Here is an 18,194-nt window from a genome sequence, read left to right on the forward strand (position 1 = left end):
CTATTCTGAACCGATGGGTGTGGATGGAGTTATTTCAGAAAGGGATGTCCATAATCCTCATTGAAGAGCCTTGGAAAAGCAGAGGTTCTGCCTACCAACTTGTAGGAAAAATAAATGTACATACAGTTGTAAGGGACAGAGAGTCTGTCAGTCTCAGTCACTATGCTTGGCTGGAGGGTGAAAAAGCTGAATCAAGCACAGGGGTGATGCTCCTTCAAGAGAGGCCTGGGGAGAGCAAAGCAGCTTCTGGGGGCTTTGCCCCATGCAGAAATTCCCAAAACCAACTGTTCCTGTTTTGGCACAATTATATAATCAGAGAAAAATCCTGCAATTCCCTTTCCTCAAAATAAGGTAATCAAAATGCGGTCTCGATGACAAAGAGACAAGCCTATACTTGTCCTATTCATAACATCTTTCCAAGGTCTGTATGAACTTCTGTGATTCAGAGTCAGTGCTTTCATGAGACAAAGAGCTGCTTTAGCTGCTACTGCTGCATTTTTCAAACCACAGAAAGAAAAGCTCCAGGGATTTCAAAAGCCGTAGACTCGGCAGAGACTCCACTGTTTAATTTGTGAAGTGAGACAGCTGACAGATTACAAACTCAATTTTACTTCACAGTCACTAAAGCCATGAATCTAGTGCTGTGTCACTTGAATCAGTGATGATTAATGAGTTTCAAGACCTTTAAAAGTGCAAAGGGAAGTAGTTTAGAAAGTCAAGGCTTCACCTGGCATAGAAAAGAGACAAGACCTTGTTGCATGGTGACATGAGTCAGGTATTCTCCAGCACTGAGGTAGGGCTTGAGTAAGGGTTACTGTGTTGAATGAGGATATAAAAATTTGAAATATTTCTCTTCCCAGAAATAGTTCACTGCTGTCATTTTAAAGAGAAGTGGACTCCCCTAGGCATCCTAGAGAGCAGTTTTGCATCAAATGTTGCCTGGTGCATGAAAGTGAGTATCCCTTGGAGCAGTGAGCAGAGCAATGTGTCAAGGAATGACAAATAATTGCTCAATGTGCATAGAAATAACTCCTGGGAATTTTTACCCAAAGCCTGCAGGATTCAGGCTGGAACTGCTGAGCAAGGCAGTATCTATTTTAGCAAATACAGTGTATGTGTTAAGCAAGAAAAAGTGGATTCAGGAGCATCAAGTCTCAGACCCATGATACTCAAGAACATGCGTCTGATGGGAATTGAGCATATCCCATATTAGGCATAGAAGTACTCTCTTTTTCACCACTAACCTGCTGTTTTGCAGCCAGTCTGTCCCATTTTGTTAAACTACTAAAGTAAAATTTATTTCCTTCTTAGTCATCTTGAAAAGAATTCATGTCAGCAGACAGGCAAGAGGACATTCTGTGCATACGCCCCTAAGCTGTATGTTACATTTACTAGATTTGCATGTCTGTGGTTTCCAGTTAAGAGAAAACGTAAAACAACAAGAAAGGGACAGGACAGCTGTGGACCTTTGCACACTACTGCAAAAAGAAGAACTGTGTCCTGGGATGTGGCTGATCCCACCTCGAAACTGCAAAGATTTACTGCATCAGACATATTCCAGTAACACTAAAGATCATTTTCTCCCTTAAATCCATTGTTTTGTTTTGTTGAGGTGTTGGCTTAGTTCCACAGTTTCCATAAGCAGTTCTGTATCCAGCAGAAACATCTTGTAAAGCAATTTGCTGGCACTGCCCTCGCCCTTTGAGCTGGTCTTTGTGGGCAGGGACTCCTAGAGCTGCATCCAATGGAGAGGGAATGACTGTCCTTCCACACCTCCCCAGCCCGACAGCGTACCCAAGGGCACTGACAGACACCTGCTGGACTTCTGACCACACAGGGACCACCACTCTCTCACCTCCAGTAAAGGGTTCCTGCTGTGTAGGAACACACAATTGCACCAGAACATTGCATGTGTCTTTTGCTGAGTTGGGAGGAGAAACAAACTTATGCAAATCAGTTTAAAAAAAATCAAAACCAAGCTGAAGACAGTGATCATCTTAATTTACATCTTTTCCTACTCTGTGAAATCTCGATCTCCTTTTCACTAACCCTCAAGTGAGGAAAGAAGGAATTTCAAGAGTCCAGCTCTACATTAAAACATCAACAAAAGGCAATATTTGCACAGCATGGCGTTTTAGTCTCATCTTTACTATAGTTATATTTGAAGAAACTATTTTGTTCACTGCCTGCCTGCAGTGGGATTGCAAGCAACTAGAATTCAAAACTCCATAGTATCAGTCAATCCACAAAATTAGGGCTATCATTTAAAAAAATAAATTAAAAACTAACAAGCAAAAGAGTATAAACTATTTATTTCTGAGAAAATATCCTACAAAACCATGGCTTAACTACCATTAAACTGTTAACATAAAAATAGGAAAGAATCTGATAAAATATATTCCTGACAATCATTTAAGTCCTGTATTACATTTTGAATGGTTTCAAATATAGAAAAAAATCCAAACCTCACCTATAATGAGCTTATTCAGTTTGCACCTTGTACAACTTTTACAGTTTACAACTGAATAAGTGTTGATGCATAAAGCTGTAATTCACTAGTGTTGATCACAATTTTTATGAAAATAAATAAGTAAACACAGTGAGATGATACAAGCTGAGCTTACAGAATTCATTCTAATTACACTTGGGCAGAGGAATTCAAGTAAACAGTCATACCATGAAATTTTCATAAGCAAAGCAAGCTGGAAGCGACACCCTCACCTGGTTCTCAGAGCAACTTCCTCCTGGTTTTAGCATTGCTCCTCTAAATCCATTGCCTGAAGTTACAAAATAAGATGCCTAAAGGCAAAAGTAAAATTAGTATGTACAAAAATATTTCTTCATCATCTAGAATATAATAAGATGAATCTTCAGCTTTCCACTGTGTCACCAAAGCAGGGATTCTTCACACTTTAATCTCCAAAAGTTAACCACTAGGTTCATTGTCCATTACTTGCCTGTTCAGTGCAGATTCAGCTTAACCAAGACACTGATTTTAGAGGATATACCTTTCCCATCCCAGATACCTGCTTTTATTCAACCTCTGTGAAAACAGATGTCTACTTTTCTTCCTGGGCAGGAGGGAAACATTATAGAAGGCCACCTTAAACCAGCCAGTTAATTTTTACATGGCTCAAATATGTGTGGTGGATTGGGTCAGAAAAGTGACACATTCCCATGTGTCTCTATCACCAGAGGAGTTACAGACCTAACCACATTTGTCATTTTGTCCCATTAGGGTATAATTTAGTGTCCCACAACCCAAACAGAACTGTCCTGTATTTGGTCAGCACAAAGGAATCCAGCCACTACACTGGATACTTACAGCCAGCCATATGTTGTGCAGACAAGGATTTTAATTGTGAATTACATCAAATAGCATACAGGTAGCATTTTATCTCTCCTCTTTAACTTCCCACATGCACAAGGAAGGCTGGCACTGCACACACTGGCACAGTGGTGAACGCCAAAATAAGCTTTCATATATTCAAAGGCTGCCAGTCTCTCCACTTCTGAGATGAGGACTGTATCTCTCACTGCGGGTGTTAGTGATGACATCAGTATTTGCATTCCCAGCCCACTCTTACGGAGTCTCCACAGCGAAGTGGAAAAGGATCTCCAGAAGCACGGACGTGCATGGCTGCCCCTTCAGCTCAGGGGTGACATGGCAGCCCCTCAGGCAGCTGGGCATGCTGCTACTCCCAGGTGATGCAGATGCACTTTGGTTTAGAACTCAAGAAGAAACAGGGTGATGGGAAGAAGAGCTGGAGTCTCAGCACCCTTGCTCCTACACAGATCAAGCATCTGATGTTCCATGGAAAACACCCAAGTGGTCACAACTGCACTTTGGCTTGGGGCAGCAGGACCCGTTTCTGAAAGGGAAAGAAAAATGCCCAGTGTTAAAGTTTAGCTGGAGGAAATATTTATTCTTATGAGCTCAGTGGAATAAGAACCACATACGTCATACACTGAGTCAACTGCTCAGCAACAGAGCAGGGGGCAGAAATTGTCCACTAATTTTCAAATTTTGAATGAACTTTGATTTCATTGTTAGTTTCATGATCACACATTAGAGGTGTTATTATTTCCACTTCCATGGAAAATGCCATGAATGAGGTAGCAACTCCCTAAGAAAAAAATATTATCTCACTCTTAATTTTTTCTTGGGTGGAGAAAGGGTGTAGAAACTTGTTTTTCTGATGCACATTGAAAAATGCTTAGGAAATATCACCTAATTTTAGTGCAGAAATGGGGAGCACTCAATGCCTGCTACTGATAGCCTGTTAGCCTGTGTCCTTGAAAAATAACATGCTACAAGGAGAAGATGTGTAGTTCTGAAGTGTAGCTCCTCTATGTCTCAAAGTATCAGGAGTAGCTGATTTTAATGGATGATTCAAAACTTTTGCCCCACTATTATTGCACTGTAGGGAGCTGACATCAGCAGTGACCTACTTGCTGTCATGGCAGAAACGCTTGTTTCAGATGCTGGCCTAAATGCAGATGATTGTTGGTTGGTGCTTATCTATCTGCAGTGTGATACCCTTAGAAAATAAATAACTTCTGCCTTACTTGCCAAGTGGGTTCAGTTGAGTTCCCTCCCCTGACCCGTGGTGGTGTGGGCACAGCCCTCACCCCTCACAGATGACAGGCACGTGAGCACTGCTTACAGAGAAAGCTCTCTGTAGCTCACCCTGGTGTGCCTAATGTTTACATGAAATGCTGTTAGTGCTGGGCTGGGATATGTGTTTTCTTTGGAAGGGGTTGTCAACCACAAGACCTCTGAAACTATGCCAGAGAATCAAGAGACCTATTTTAAAATGTTATGTTGATTTTCTCTTCTTTCAAGGGGGATCTCACATCACATTTCCAAGCTTCACCATGCAACCATGCAGGATTGTTTCTTTCCAAATGGATTTGGTGGGGATGATAGCAGTGAGGACTGAGTAAGTTGGTCAGTCCTGTAATTCCTAGACCCGAACTTCACTAGAGACCAACAATCACCATAAATTATCATTGCAAACACTGGCAACACTAGTGATGAAAAAAGAGTCAACAAACCTTGCTGTTATTAAAGGCACCATTTTGAACATGAAAAGGATCAAATGTGGAGTAGGAAATGTTTCAGCTCATCTGGGAGGAGAAGTCCAGTTATTTTTTGATGCTGCTTGTATCCAAAGCACCTCCTGATGCACAGGCGGCACAACTGCATCAAGGACAGTGGCCCTGGAGAAAGATCCAGGGAAGAGGTTACACACATGGCTTTATAATGCCAAAACTATAAACCTGAAATAGCAGCTGTGCATCACTGCTCCCTCCACCTCCTGCAACCCACCTCTCACCAGCTTTTCACTCTCAGCAGTGAAAAGTTAAACCTGCATCCCCCAAAGGACACCTGCCCACCTGCAGTCCAGTCCATGCCTAGTCACTCTGTCATTACTCAGCTGGCATCAGCAGCAGCAGTCCTTCCCTTCTAAGCTGCACAAATGTTTGCACTGTCTGAGAAGAGATGATTGATGCTACTTTAAAAGCCCTTCCCTCCTCTCAGTCCCCCAGTGAGATCAAAATTTTCAGTTCATTGCTTCCTTGAGGCATGTTTCATAACAGTGATGAACACAAAGCAAAAGAAACACTATATAGTTCTTTATTTAAACCTTCCACGTTAACCAGTCCCATGTTGATAGATGGGAGCCCTGTTGAAGAATCTTTGTCACTTTATAAAAAATCTAAGTATAATAGCATTATACACTGGTTTGGGTCACTTATCCTTTTCAGAAAGAGGAAGATCCTATGAGAAGCTTTACCTGTGGCACCTGTCAGTGTTCAACCCTCCAGAGCATTGATTGCACAGAGGTGATGAGTGTGTAAGGTGGCTGGGGCTGTGGGAGGGCAGGTAAGAGGATGGGCACTGATGAGGTGTTTGGATGGAGGCAGTGGGGAGGACATAAGAAGAGACTCTGCAGAAAGAGACAGGGAGGTGAGTGAGATGGTAGGGAACAGTTTAAGTGCGCCCTCTCCTGCAGAGCAGAGGGAAGGAAGGGAGGCCACAACAAAAATGAGGTGAGGTCGCGGCTTTGATCAGCTTTTGAGACTTCCCTCAGGGGAAGGACACCACATCTCCAGCAGCTCTGCAAAGCTGAAAACTGCTCTGCTATTGCAAGAGCCGTGCAAAGGGCTGCACCCTTCTGCTAGGAGCCAGTTTATGAGTTGTTACCCGGTTCTTGGGTACAAAACAGGGCATATTGGGCTAGTTAAACTATTGCAGTATCACAATGCTCTTGTGCTTGACTCTGATCCCACAGATAAATGCTCTGCCTGCAAACATCTCATTAAAAAAAAGCTTCCATTAAAAGAAAAAACAACCAAACCCAAAACATGAAGGCTTATCAAAACGCAAGCAGTGACACTACACTGGAAAATATTTAGCAAATGCAAGAACGCTGTTCAAAAACACAGTACATTTTTGGAGCATTCACTAACTCTCCCACCCACATGTAGGACTGTCCCTGAGATATAAGTGGGGTATGACGTGGTCCAGCAGCATGGTGAGCTGCTAGGAAGGGAACCACCACATCTACTACACCTGCTCTGCACTGGTCCTGGGAGGGCGACTGGGTCAGCACGCTCACCAACTCTTCTCCAAACACACTCCCTGCAGCCTGCCTGGCCATGGGCTGCAGGGCTCCAGCAGCTGGGGTGTGGGGGGAGAGGAGCCTTGCATGGGAGCAGGGTGGCAGAGCAGCTCTTCCACCACTCTCCTGGACTGCAATTGTTCAGCCAGCCAAAGAAGCCAGACATCAGCGTCCGCAGGCATGACCCCACTCAGAGAAGGGCGCGTTGGAGAACATCAGAAAAACACTATTCCACAGGAAAATACCCTTCAGGCATTTATTGTTTCTGATTTTGCTTGCTGAATTTCACTTAGAGGAGTTCCTCACTGCCCATGCTGTCAGCTCAGCCCGAGCAGTGTTTCTCAGGCCAGCTCCACAGGGTGTGTCTGAAATGTTTTTCTATCTCAAATAAACAGGACACATGCAGTGCCATGGGAGTCACAAATCGAATGCAGCAGGGACTGGAACTCAAAAAGATCACTGCTCTGTGTGCCACAAATTAGGCTGGGAAACTAAATATATGTTGCTCATGCATAACGTGCACAGCACAGTTGTTTCCACGCTACTTTCATGCTATTATTTCAAGCATGGCTTGATTCATCACTTTGTTATTCCAATTTTACCTTTCTATGACAACAATCTCATCAACATGTAACTGGCATGGATGACACCATCACCAATTTGTTTAAAACAATGAAAATCCAGATTATTTAGTCATGTGTATAGCTTGCTGACTGAATGAGAAAATCTAAAGAACATGATGAGTAGACACTAGAGATCTTATTCTAACTTCCCTCAATAATAGTAAGCAGCATTTCTCTCCATACTTCATTAAAGATTTCATAATCAATAAAATAAAATTACCTTGAACTATTTAATTTACAAGTACAAAATAGACACTTCCTAGAGTTTAAGTTTATGGTTTGACACTGCTGTAATATTCAGCACATAAGGTTGGTCTTTAAAGAAAGTCTAGTGTATAAATGAATATAAATATATAATTCCTTATATTATTCCAGCACAATTTTCCTTAATGTCAAAAAAAAAAAAAAAAATCATCTAGTGTTTCATTTTAAAGATACTTTTGCATCTATGTAAAAGCTTGGCCCAAGAATAAGAGTAAAGGGCAAAGAATTAAAAAAACAAGTTCTTCAATATACTTTTTTTTAGTATTACATGCATTCAAATTTTTAGGGTTGCAAATCTGCATTTATGCATTTGTGCTGAGACAAACCTGACCATCGGCATACTGTATAACCAGAGGTCCCAAACCTCACCCTCACCACCTAGCCTCAATTCCCATCAGAGGTGATTTGCTGCCTGCATTTGTCAGCACATTCTGTAGAACCCTCCTGGGCCTACTGCTGTCTGACACAAGGGAACTGACAGATTCTCACTAAATTCAATGTTTTAGGTAATGAAAAAAGCTACCATTAATTTCTAAGGAGTCTTTCACTTATTCATTCATCCTAAACTCTATTTTGCATCATATGGCAAGCTCCATACGATTGCTTCCTAATGCAGTAGATTCAAAATCTGGAGGTTCAAGGTGGGTTATTTTTATTACCATTAGAAAGTTAGTGCACCACTGTATTCTGGCACTTGAACAATGTCCCTATGTCAGCGAGTGGAGGCAAGCTGAGCTATTCCCAGTTTTCTAGTGCTAGCGACCTGAAATAGCATAGCCTTGTGCAATAGTCTGTGTGGGGTTTCCCTAACACAAGCTCTAAGGGGCACCTTCTCTCTGCAGGAACAGCTGGCCAGCTGGGCTGCCAGGTAGGACCAGCTCCACTGGCTTCTTGTTTTCAGCATTCTTCACCCAAATGTCCGCTCCAAAGTCAATCAGCAGCTTCACCAGCTCCACACTGCAATTCCTGGCAGCCATGTGCAGAGGGGAGTCCAGGCCCTTGCCGCTGTTCACATTTGCTCCTGAACAATAAGAGAAGACAAAGAATAATGACAAAGAACAATCACTATACAGTAGCTTATTTTCATTCACTGCACTAGCTGCTATTTCTCTGAATAACACACAAATGCTATAGTCTGCACCCAGAGGTGGACTCCTTTACATGGGGGCTTGGTGCTACAATTTGCACAAGTACAGCTCTCACTGGTTGAGAAGCAGTGGGGTTGTGACTAAGAAAATGATCCCAGAGGAGCAGTGCATGAGGAAGTCCTTCACCCACAGCCCAGTCCATGGATATTTTGAAGCAGGACAGATATAGTTCCACCTATAGCCCACCTTTGCCTCCCATCCCATAAAATACATGCAGGATTTCAACATGCTCTGTACTGGAGGCTTAAGCTGGTGGGATTTCCAAATGACAAAGTATCTGTTAGAGAGAGAATTCTAGAGGCCCTTGGTAGAAGAGGGTATAAACACCCCAGATGAGAGTTCCCCCATTCATTACCCTGGAATAATGGCTCCTAAAGCACCCTAAGAAAGGTGAGCTTCAGAACTAATTCAAAACTATTTATAATGTTTTTATAGTACACATTCCCATATATAGGAGGCAGCAAAAAAATATTAGGAGAAAAAAGAAAATAGTTGCCAAACATTTAATTTAGTTGCTAAATATTTAGATTAATTTGTATTTGACTTCTCAAAAAAGGTCATCGTACTAAACAGTGACCTACCTAAAAGGTGATATATATGGGTTTTGCTTGTTTTTTCTAAAGTAGCTTTGTTGATCCATCATTTTTGTACCAGTTATGTGGCTACTTAAGGCTGCATGGCCCCTTTGGCTAGAAGAACTGTACTGTTGTAGATAAGAAGAAACAGTTTTGTGTAATTATCGAAGTGTTTAGACTTACAGCTAGGTTTGTGTGATGCAAAGCATATAGTACTGAACCTTCTTCTGTGTTGGAAGTGTCTTGAACTTTTTATGAACTCATTGGAATGTAAAACGTGTTTGCAGAAATACTATGTATTAGTGGCTGAGCCAATTGTTTTGGGTAAAGAGGGAGTAAAATAAAAAATTCAATTTCTTCCTGTCCACTTCAAATAACTGCAGCATCATATGCATGTACACTGGAAAGAATAGTCTGTTCCAGGCACAATCAGCCATGTGAAATCCAGGATCACGCATCATTTTGTTGGGAGCTATAAAGCTGAATTCCTGGGTCAGGAAGACCATGATCACCCTGCTACCACATTTAACCCAGGGATGCTATTATGAGTGAAACATCTCCAGGTCCCAAAGCAGGAGCTCCTCTAAATCTTTGATGCAAAGATAATCCAAAGATAGATGTTGCAGGAAATGAAAGTACCCCATTTATTTTTGTTTTTACCTGACTCAAGCAGCTTCTTGGCACAGTTCAGTTGCTGGTTCTCACACGCTACATAAAGAGGAGTACCCAGGTGCTTGATGTTGTGATCTATATTTACCCCACGGGATGCGAGGAGTTCGACACATTGCACATGACCTTAAAAGGGATAAAAGAAGAGTCAACTCACAGAAATCAGGCTTTTTTTTCCAGCAAATTCTCTGTTGCAGCAGTGTAGTCTGGCAAAGATTCAATGTTTTGTCAAGAGATGGTAGTGTAATAACTTTCATCCGCTCCAGTGGATCCAGCCAGCAAAAGAGGAGCTGCAAAGCCACGTTCAGCAAAACAGGCTAAAGCCTCACGGGCTAAAGCCCTCACATTTTATCTGACTCATTTCAGATGTCTATTGAAGATGAGATGAATCACTCTATGTTTCTCTCCACTCCTTTTGAAGATCAGCCAGATTTCTCCCTCAAATGTCCACATTGTAGGCAGCTGACTTGGACAATGCATCCCCTTCCAGGTGTCACTGTGTGAACTCAGAGGATCTGATAGCTGAGCTGACCTGCCCTTGATGAGCAATAGAGGTGGGAAGAACTGCACCCCTCATGATGAGACCAATTAGCAAGGCATCTTACACTACCCAAGACAAGAAAATTATCTTCTTTATCTCTCTCTTTCACTTCAACATGGTGCTAGCAACATGGAAAGGAGGAGGGCTGATGCCTGTGGGGTTACCTCTCTTAGCAGCTTCATGGATGGGGGATGCCAGGTCACAGGGTGGTTGTAGGCTGGCTCCATGCTCCAGCAGTAAATTCAAGCAAGCCACACTGCCACTGACACAAGTGTTGAACAATGGTGTGTGCCAGTCAACAGTCACTCCATTCACCTGGTGGAAAATAATTAGGCAATTGTTTTAGTGTTCTCATTATTTCAGAATTAATGACAATTAACCAGTTTCTCAGCAGAAAATAGGGTTCTCAATAATTTTTAATTTAATTCCATGCCAGAACTCCCCACTGCTTCTGAAGACTACAAATTTTCATTAAAATGATCATTAAAAAAAGCATTTTTTGTAAATTGCCCTCAAGTCTCTCTTACTGAAAAAAAAATAAATAAATAAAATTGATCAGTGCCACTCCAGGGTCTCTCAGGAGTTACCAAGCTAAATGTATGCCCATTTTTCAGTTATCTTAGCTGAAACACACCTGCCCCTAGCCCTCTCGTGAAACAGTCCATTTTTGGCTGAAAGTGTGCAGCCCTTCCTTATTTTAAGGTTTTTTTTTTTTTTTAATTTTAAACTGAAAGGTAATGTATGGTAAGGTAACATATGTATGAATTAATTTTCTTATTTGTTATAATTTTGATGTTAGCTTGAAAAGCAGTGGCCATGAGACACCATTTCACCATTTTGCTTGCAGCTTGTTTCCATTTTCTTCCCATGTTATTGTCAGTTGATCCTAAGATTCCTATGCCTCTACTTAAGACTCTGCATATTAATACTGATAAGATTCATGCATGCATAAAATAAAACACACCCTTAACTGTTGCAGGATTATAAATCCTTTGCAAGATGAACTTCCCCATGTTCTTGTAAAACCTCATCGTCATCTAAAGAACAGTAATAACTGCTGCTCATATCTGTGCTTTTTGGATTGCTTTATTAGGAAGTGCATTTCATAAGTACCTTAAGCAGAGCTAAGTACAGAGTGTAAATCACAGAGACATTCTGCCATGACATCACTTAGCATTAAAGTGTGGTAATACACCATACTAACACTAGAGACAGTGGTCTGTCCATCACATACTCACCTGAGCACCATGTTTTAACAGGACACTGGCACAGGCAGCATGACCCCCTAGGCAGGCTTCATGGAGAGGAGACACCTGGTCTGCTGTAACAAGATTGACATCACTCCCCTGATAAGATAATGGAAAATATCATTACAACCAACTACTAAAACCACCATACAAAAACCAACAATAAAAAAAATCCCTTCTGTCTTTAAAGCTTTATGTAATCAGACCTTCCTCAACTGCCTAGAGCTATTCAGCTCAAAAAGTAAGCAGATGAAGGGGATGAAGGGGCTGTGATGTTTTGGCTGGAGTGGATACTGGCACAGCATACCCGAGGTCATGCCTTCTACACACTGATAACCAGCACAGAAAACTTAGTGGATTGTCCAGTGGGACAATACATCCTGTTAGGACTTCAGCATGATTTTACTACACTGTGGATAGCAAAGTCTGTAATAAAAGAAAATGATGAAAAGTTGCTACTAGAGTTCTTGTCAGGGTAGTGACTGCTGCCTTTTTCTATCACCACTCAAGTCTTCTGACTTCCCGCCCACTGAGTCTGTGGTTGTTTGACTGGGCTGAATCCTGAAATGCTCTTGAAGTATTTTCTGCTCTTTGCCTCAAGGCACCCACTGATGGAAAGAAATGCATTAGAAACATTGGTTTGATTCTACAAGATCTTTTGTTTCTAGCAATCTTGGTGCTCCAGAAGACTAAGCTGGAAGAGTCTCCAATGCCCCTTCCCTTTCCACCAGCTTCACAACTAACCCAAAGATTTTGAAGAAACAGAGCAGTGAGGTTCAGAAATCACTTCTACCTATCCCTGACCTTCTGGAGTGGGATCACAGCCTTTGGATACTCTCAGGCACTTCAGAAACAAATGTCTGGGTGACTGAATTGAAGCCTCAGCCAGACCCATGCCTGGGTCCAGAGCTGGCCCTCAGCTTTGTCACCAAAAACTGCTCACAGGCACGCACAGGAGCTGCAGAGGAGCTGCCCGCAGCCATGCAGAGATCCCAGTGATCAGGGTCCCATTGCCTGCACCAGAGTTGAAGTATCACCCAGGATAGTTCAGTACATCATCAAATTAGTGTACAAAGCTTGTGCTGGGCAAGGAACTGATTGTAGAAACAAAAAGCCTGTTGCATGCAGATTTCACTGTGGCCTGGTTAACACGATTTTCTCATCCTGGAAGTTTCACAGTAAAGCAAGGGCCACATTCATCCACTGAACAAACCCTGAAGAGACCACATGAACCCAGCGGAGAGGTACCTGTTCAATGAGTTTCTTCAGAGAAAGCAGACGCCCATGGATAGAGGCCTCATGTAAAGGAGACCAGTCTGAAACAAAATCTGTATGAAAACAAAGACAGGAAAAAGGCTAAAAACTCTATTTCACTAGCATACTTTACTTCAACTGTGTGACCTCTCTTCTACTTTATTTGAGCTGCCAAGATTTCTTTGGAGCAGATGCTGTGAGGGAGACAGACAAGAAGATGGTTTCTCTGTGGGTGTGTTTTTAACTCATCCCATGTTTGCACTGCGCAGCTGCACTCCCCTTCAGAAGACAGGAAAGGGATTTGCAGAACATCACCTGGCTCTGGATGAGCTTGTCCCTCTCTTTGAATTATTTCCAGTGCCTTTGTTTTCACAAAGCTTATTACATTTTAGCAATTATCTCAAAAGGAATATGTTTTGAGGAGCATTTGGCTAATCAGTCATTTACCCCTGCTCAGAGCTGGACTAGAGTCAACAACACTTGGCAAGAGAAGGGACCAAAGTACAAGGAGACAAATTGTGCTACCTGTTGATTTTGTCTTTCAGTTTTCAGTGTCTGGCATGAGTGGTACGTTTTAAGTAATAGGTGTGTTCTCTGCATTGCTGAAACCACAAAGTGAGCTACAGCCCATATATACCGTGCAATATTAATAGAGGGAGATCTCCAGTATTACAGATTTTATGGTTCAGAGCCAGCTGACAGCAATAATCCCTCTGGGAGATATTTACATCCCAGCATTCAAAACATAGTGTCTGCTCTATGTCAATGTCCCAGGTTCCCCCTGGGACGGAAGGGAAGCCTTTACAGGGGGCACTTCACACAACTTCCTGTGGAAAGACATTTTGCTGCTCTCTGGAGATGTCCCACTCTCCTTCCACTAACTACTGAGAAAACTCCAGTGACCAAGTTGCTGGCTGAGTTGCTGAGGTTCTCAGGGACTATAACAGAGCACGTGCCTGGAATGGAATCCTTAACAGTGAGAAGTCTGCCTTCAGCAAAAACCTTAATAAGCCACTATAATTCTTTAAAATAATGTTTACATATAAGCTGATGATCATAGAGGTTTTAAATATGAAGAATGTGTATTTAAACTAGATATAAAAATGAGATGGTAAAATAATGGAACAGGTTGCCTAGAGAGGTGGTAGATGTCCCATTCCTGGAAAGATTCAAGGTCAAGTTGGATGGGGCTCTGAGCAAGCTAGTCTAGTGGAAGTTCTTCATATTCATTGCAGGGGTGTTGGACTAGACAGCCTTTAGAGGTGCCTTCCAATCCAAACTAGGCTATGAGTCTATGAATTAGCTTTTAAAGAAATTTGTATTCTTTGTTATTAGCATTATTTGATCTCTGCATGCCTCCTTCTATGTTCCATGGCTGCATCCCACAACAGTTACACAGTTAATCATTAAGTTCACAAACATCCTTTGGATTTAGCAAATGGACAGCCAGTTCTGGAAGCTGTGATTCTGGTTCATAAGGACAGTCAAACTAGGGCTACAATTATTAAAGCACAGTACTATTAACTGATTAAAATAGCTTTGCTCTAAGTGATGTGTGTCAAATTGATGCTTATCTGACTGTGCTGTTGTTCTTGCTGATCCTGCCTGTTACTGGTGATTGTGTTTCCAGGGTATGTAAAAAGCTTTTCCTCATTTAGAAACTAATGCCACTGCCTAAATTGCATGAGTTATAAGGGAAGTATATTTATAGAAATTCTAAAAATCTAGATTGAAGAACAAGTTTTTTGAGCTGCAACTTGAACTTTTTTTGACTACACAAATATAGGCAGGCATTTGTGCAATCTACCAACTTGTGATATCATCATGTCAGAATTCTGGTTACTAAGAGGGACATATCCATGTGTGGATTTGATCCATTCAGTCCTTGCTTCAGAAAAGACAGGTTTCTACTGAAACTCTAAAAACAGCCCTCTGTGGACTGGCCATTAGCTTGCTATTTTTCAAGTCTTAACAATGAATTAAAAGATTGGCCATATAAGCATCAAAGATAAATGTCAGTGAAAAATAAAAGAGGTATGTGCTAACATGTAATCTAGCTGGGAGTTCTGTAACAGAGAGAAACTGAGTGTTTCATCCTAGGTGGAAGTGGAGTCCTGTGGAGTCCATCACACCAGTCTTGGATGACTTGGTAAGAGGGGTATTAAAAGCCTGACTGATGACTAACTGCAATGGCATAATTCCAGATCTGCTGCCATGAACTGCACAGCCCCAGGCTGATGTCACTCCTGCCCTACCTCCATCTGCAGCAAACACCTCTACCCTGAAGCAATGCCAGGGAGGCAAGCCCCCTGGAAGGGAAGGCAGATTTCCCCAGTTTCTTGACCCAGGGCATCACCTTCTGGCAAATGCCAATATTTCTATTTTCTGCCCACTGCAGGCTGGAACTCATGTTTCTTGCCTGGAAGAAGAGGGAGGTGCAGTGGATTTCCATGTCTCACTGCCCTCTTTTACGCTTCACAGGAGGCACACCATCAGAATATAAAAGATCTGTATTTATATTTTATTAGGGCCTAAGCAAATGCCAGTTCCAGCTGACCATGGGCTTTCAAAATCCTGAACTAGTGACTTTCACGAACGTGCTCAAAATACTGCCCACCAGAGCTGCGTGTGAAGTAGCAAGGCTGGTGTATGTGGGGGACACAGCTGTGTTCATTGTATGTACCACCACTGCAACAAGGATTCCTGATTGTCAAAAATAGGTACAACTGCTCTTTCACAGAGAAACAAGATCATTTGTCCAAATTTGAAATTTACCCACACTTTAGTCCACAAGGAGGCTGAGTTAGACCCCAGCTGTTCAGCATCTAGACATCCAAATCCCACTGGCTTTCAGTGGTATTGGGTCACCTAGCTCCCCTTCCACTGCAGAAAACTCCAGCCAGCCCAGGGGTTACATTAAACCTCTGGTTATATTTGATTGCTTTCCCATCACTTGGGCACATGACTGTCAGGGTGGTGTATGCAGAGGGAGCTTTATAGTAATAACCATGCATGCACACAAATTCTGGCTGCTCCCTGTGCACAACAGAGCTTTCACAGGACCTTTCTAGAGCACTGTTTTTTGTGGTAATGGCTGAAGCAACTTTTTCCAACCTCTGACCATGTGAGGGCATTGCACCCTCCATGCCTGTCCCTAGGCTGGTTTCCTTCCATGCCTCTCACACACAGTGCAGTTTGAAAGGGGCTCTGAAGTCCCTCCAGTGAAGGTATGCTCTTGCATTCATATTTGCAGACACAAATGCCTAAGGCTCTATACAGAACAGTATTATAAATGGTGTTTTTCATAGGCAAAGGCCTCCCTTAAAGCTTGTGATATACATAGCCTGAGCCAAATACATTCCTGCTGGAAATTACCAGCAGAGTTTATTGACTCCACTAAGGAACAGGCAGACACAAAAGGAATGGACTGAACTCTGATTTTCAAAGGACCAAATGATCTGTGTCCAGTAGTGTGCCATGTGGGATTCTCTCCTTCCACCCTCCATTTTCCTGGACCTCATCTCCAGTGTGCACTGGTTCTATTCCTACTGTTAATAATATCTCTGTGCCTTCCCTCTCACCCCAGCCTCAGGCTGTACATATGTGACACACATGAGGACAGGCAGGCTACACTGCATATAGACTGATCAGCCTTGCATGGTGGTTTTGTGGTGTTAATTTTCTATTTGGTATTGATGGAAACATTCTGAACAGCCCAGAAAAGGAGTGAGGACAGCGTAAAGTCGCATTTTCTGAATTTACCTCGTTCCCTCTGCACTCGCCATTAGATGAAGGAGTAACTTCATAGAAACAGAGCTACATGGAGCACATCCAGCTAAGGATGTGAAGTTAAATTACTTATTTTTTTTTGTTATGTCATATTTTCAATGGCTCTGGGCCAGACACAGAGCAACGACCAGAGTGAGGCTATTTGTCTGAGTAGCTTTTCACTGTTATGTGCCCACAACAGCATTGGTCACAACAATGCCATTGCAGAAGAATCCAGTAGGGCTGGTGGCTCAGCCCAAACAACACTACTTAGGTCTGCTCGTCCTCAAGACAAGGGGAAATGATAAAAGATAAAGGAAAAAAGGAAAAAGAAAAAGAAGAAAGAGAAGACAAAAAATAAAAGCAACAATTAAAATAATCAGCAGAAAGGAGAAAAAGCAGAAGGAAAATAAGGAGGAAGGGAATGAAAAGAAAGCAAAAGCAAAAGAGAAAAAGAAAAAAGAAAAAGAAAAAAAGAAAAAGAAAAAGAAAAAGAAAAAGAAAAAGAAAAAGAAAAAGAAAAAGAAAAAGAAGAAAAAGAAAAAGAAAAAGAAAAAGAAAAAGAAAAAGAAGAAAAAGAAAAAGGAAAAAGAAAAAGAAAAAAAGAAAAAGAAAAAGAGAAGGAGAAAGAAAAAGGAAAAAGAAAAAGAAAAAAAGAAAAAGAAAAAGAGAAGGAGAAAGAAAAAGAAAAAGAAAAAGAAAAAAAGAAAAAAAAAAAAAAAAAGAGGAGTTAAGCCAGTGCTGAGATTCCTGCTGGCACTAATTTAAGTCAAACATGCCACATTGCAACTGATTTTGCAGTGTGCTGCAGTCCAAGTGCTGCATTTGTTTCTGCTTGCACATACTGCAGTACAAAATCAAACAATCTTCTATGATACACAAGAAAAACAACCAAAATTTCAGTATCAATCAGAAATAGGTTTTTAAAATCCCCTCAGAAGTACAAAGGCATGGGGGTATTTTGTGGGACTGACTGTGGACCTGTCCTGGAAGCAGGACGCAGGGAGCAGCAGCCACCGAGCCTGCCCTTAGCCTTCGGTGCCTCCGGCAGAGCTGAGCCTTGCGGCGGGGCAGGAGCGTCACTTACCCCTCATCAGCGGGCTCGATGGGGACGCTGCAGATGCCTGGCCTCCAGCTCCTTGCGATTTGCTGGCATTTTGATTTGTTCTCTCATCATCCATCTCAGCCCTGGCTGCCCAACTGCTGTTTTTTCACTTTGTGGTTGGTTTCCAGAGTTCAAATTCCATCGTCCCCGGTGAGCCCCCAGCGGCCGGACTGATCTCTGGAGCAGACTCTGCACGCATGAGTCGAGCAGCCCTTGCAGCAGCCCGGGACGTGGTGCCGGCGGCTCTCTGAGCAGAAACTCGAGTACCTGGGTTGGGATTTAACAAAACAGCTCCCGGGCTGCCCTGGTCGGCAGCCAGCGATCCAGCGAAGCGAGAGATGTGCCTGATGTCACATCCTCTCCATCACGAC

General features: G+C 42.4%; 1 protein-coding gene across 1 annotated transcript; it reads right to left on the reverse strand.

Moving 5' to 3' along the window:
- Positions 1 to 5,098: 5,098 nt before the first annotated feature.
- ASB9 (ankyrin repeat and SOCS box containing 9) lies at positions 5,099 to 17,899 on the reverse strand (the record flags this gene model as incomplete). The annotated part of the gene is made up of 7 exons (XM_082277627.1): positions 5,099 to 5,223; positions 8,346 to 8,537; positions 9,900 to 10,034; positions 10,614 to 10,764; positions 11,688 to 11,795; positions 12,945 to 13,024; positions 17,806 to 17,899. The coding sequence occupies 7 exons, from the start codon at positions 17,897 to 17,899 to the stop codon at positions 5,099 to 5,101; spliced, it is 885 nt and encodes a 294-aa protein (XP_082133753.1).
- Between the last annotated feature and the right edge of the window lie 295 nt (positions 17,900 to 18,194).

This window comes from Coloeus monedula, assembly GCF_965178545.1.
Source record: "Coloeus monedula genome assembly, chromosome: 3".
Lineage (NCBI taxonomy): Eukaryota > Metazoa > Chordata > Aves > Passeriformes > Corvidae > Coloeus > Coloeus monedula.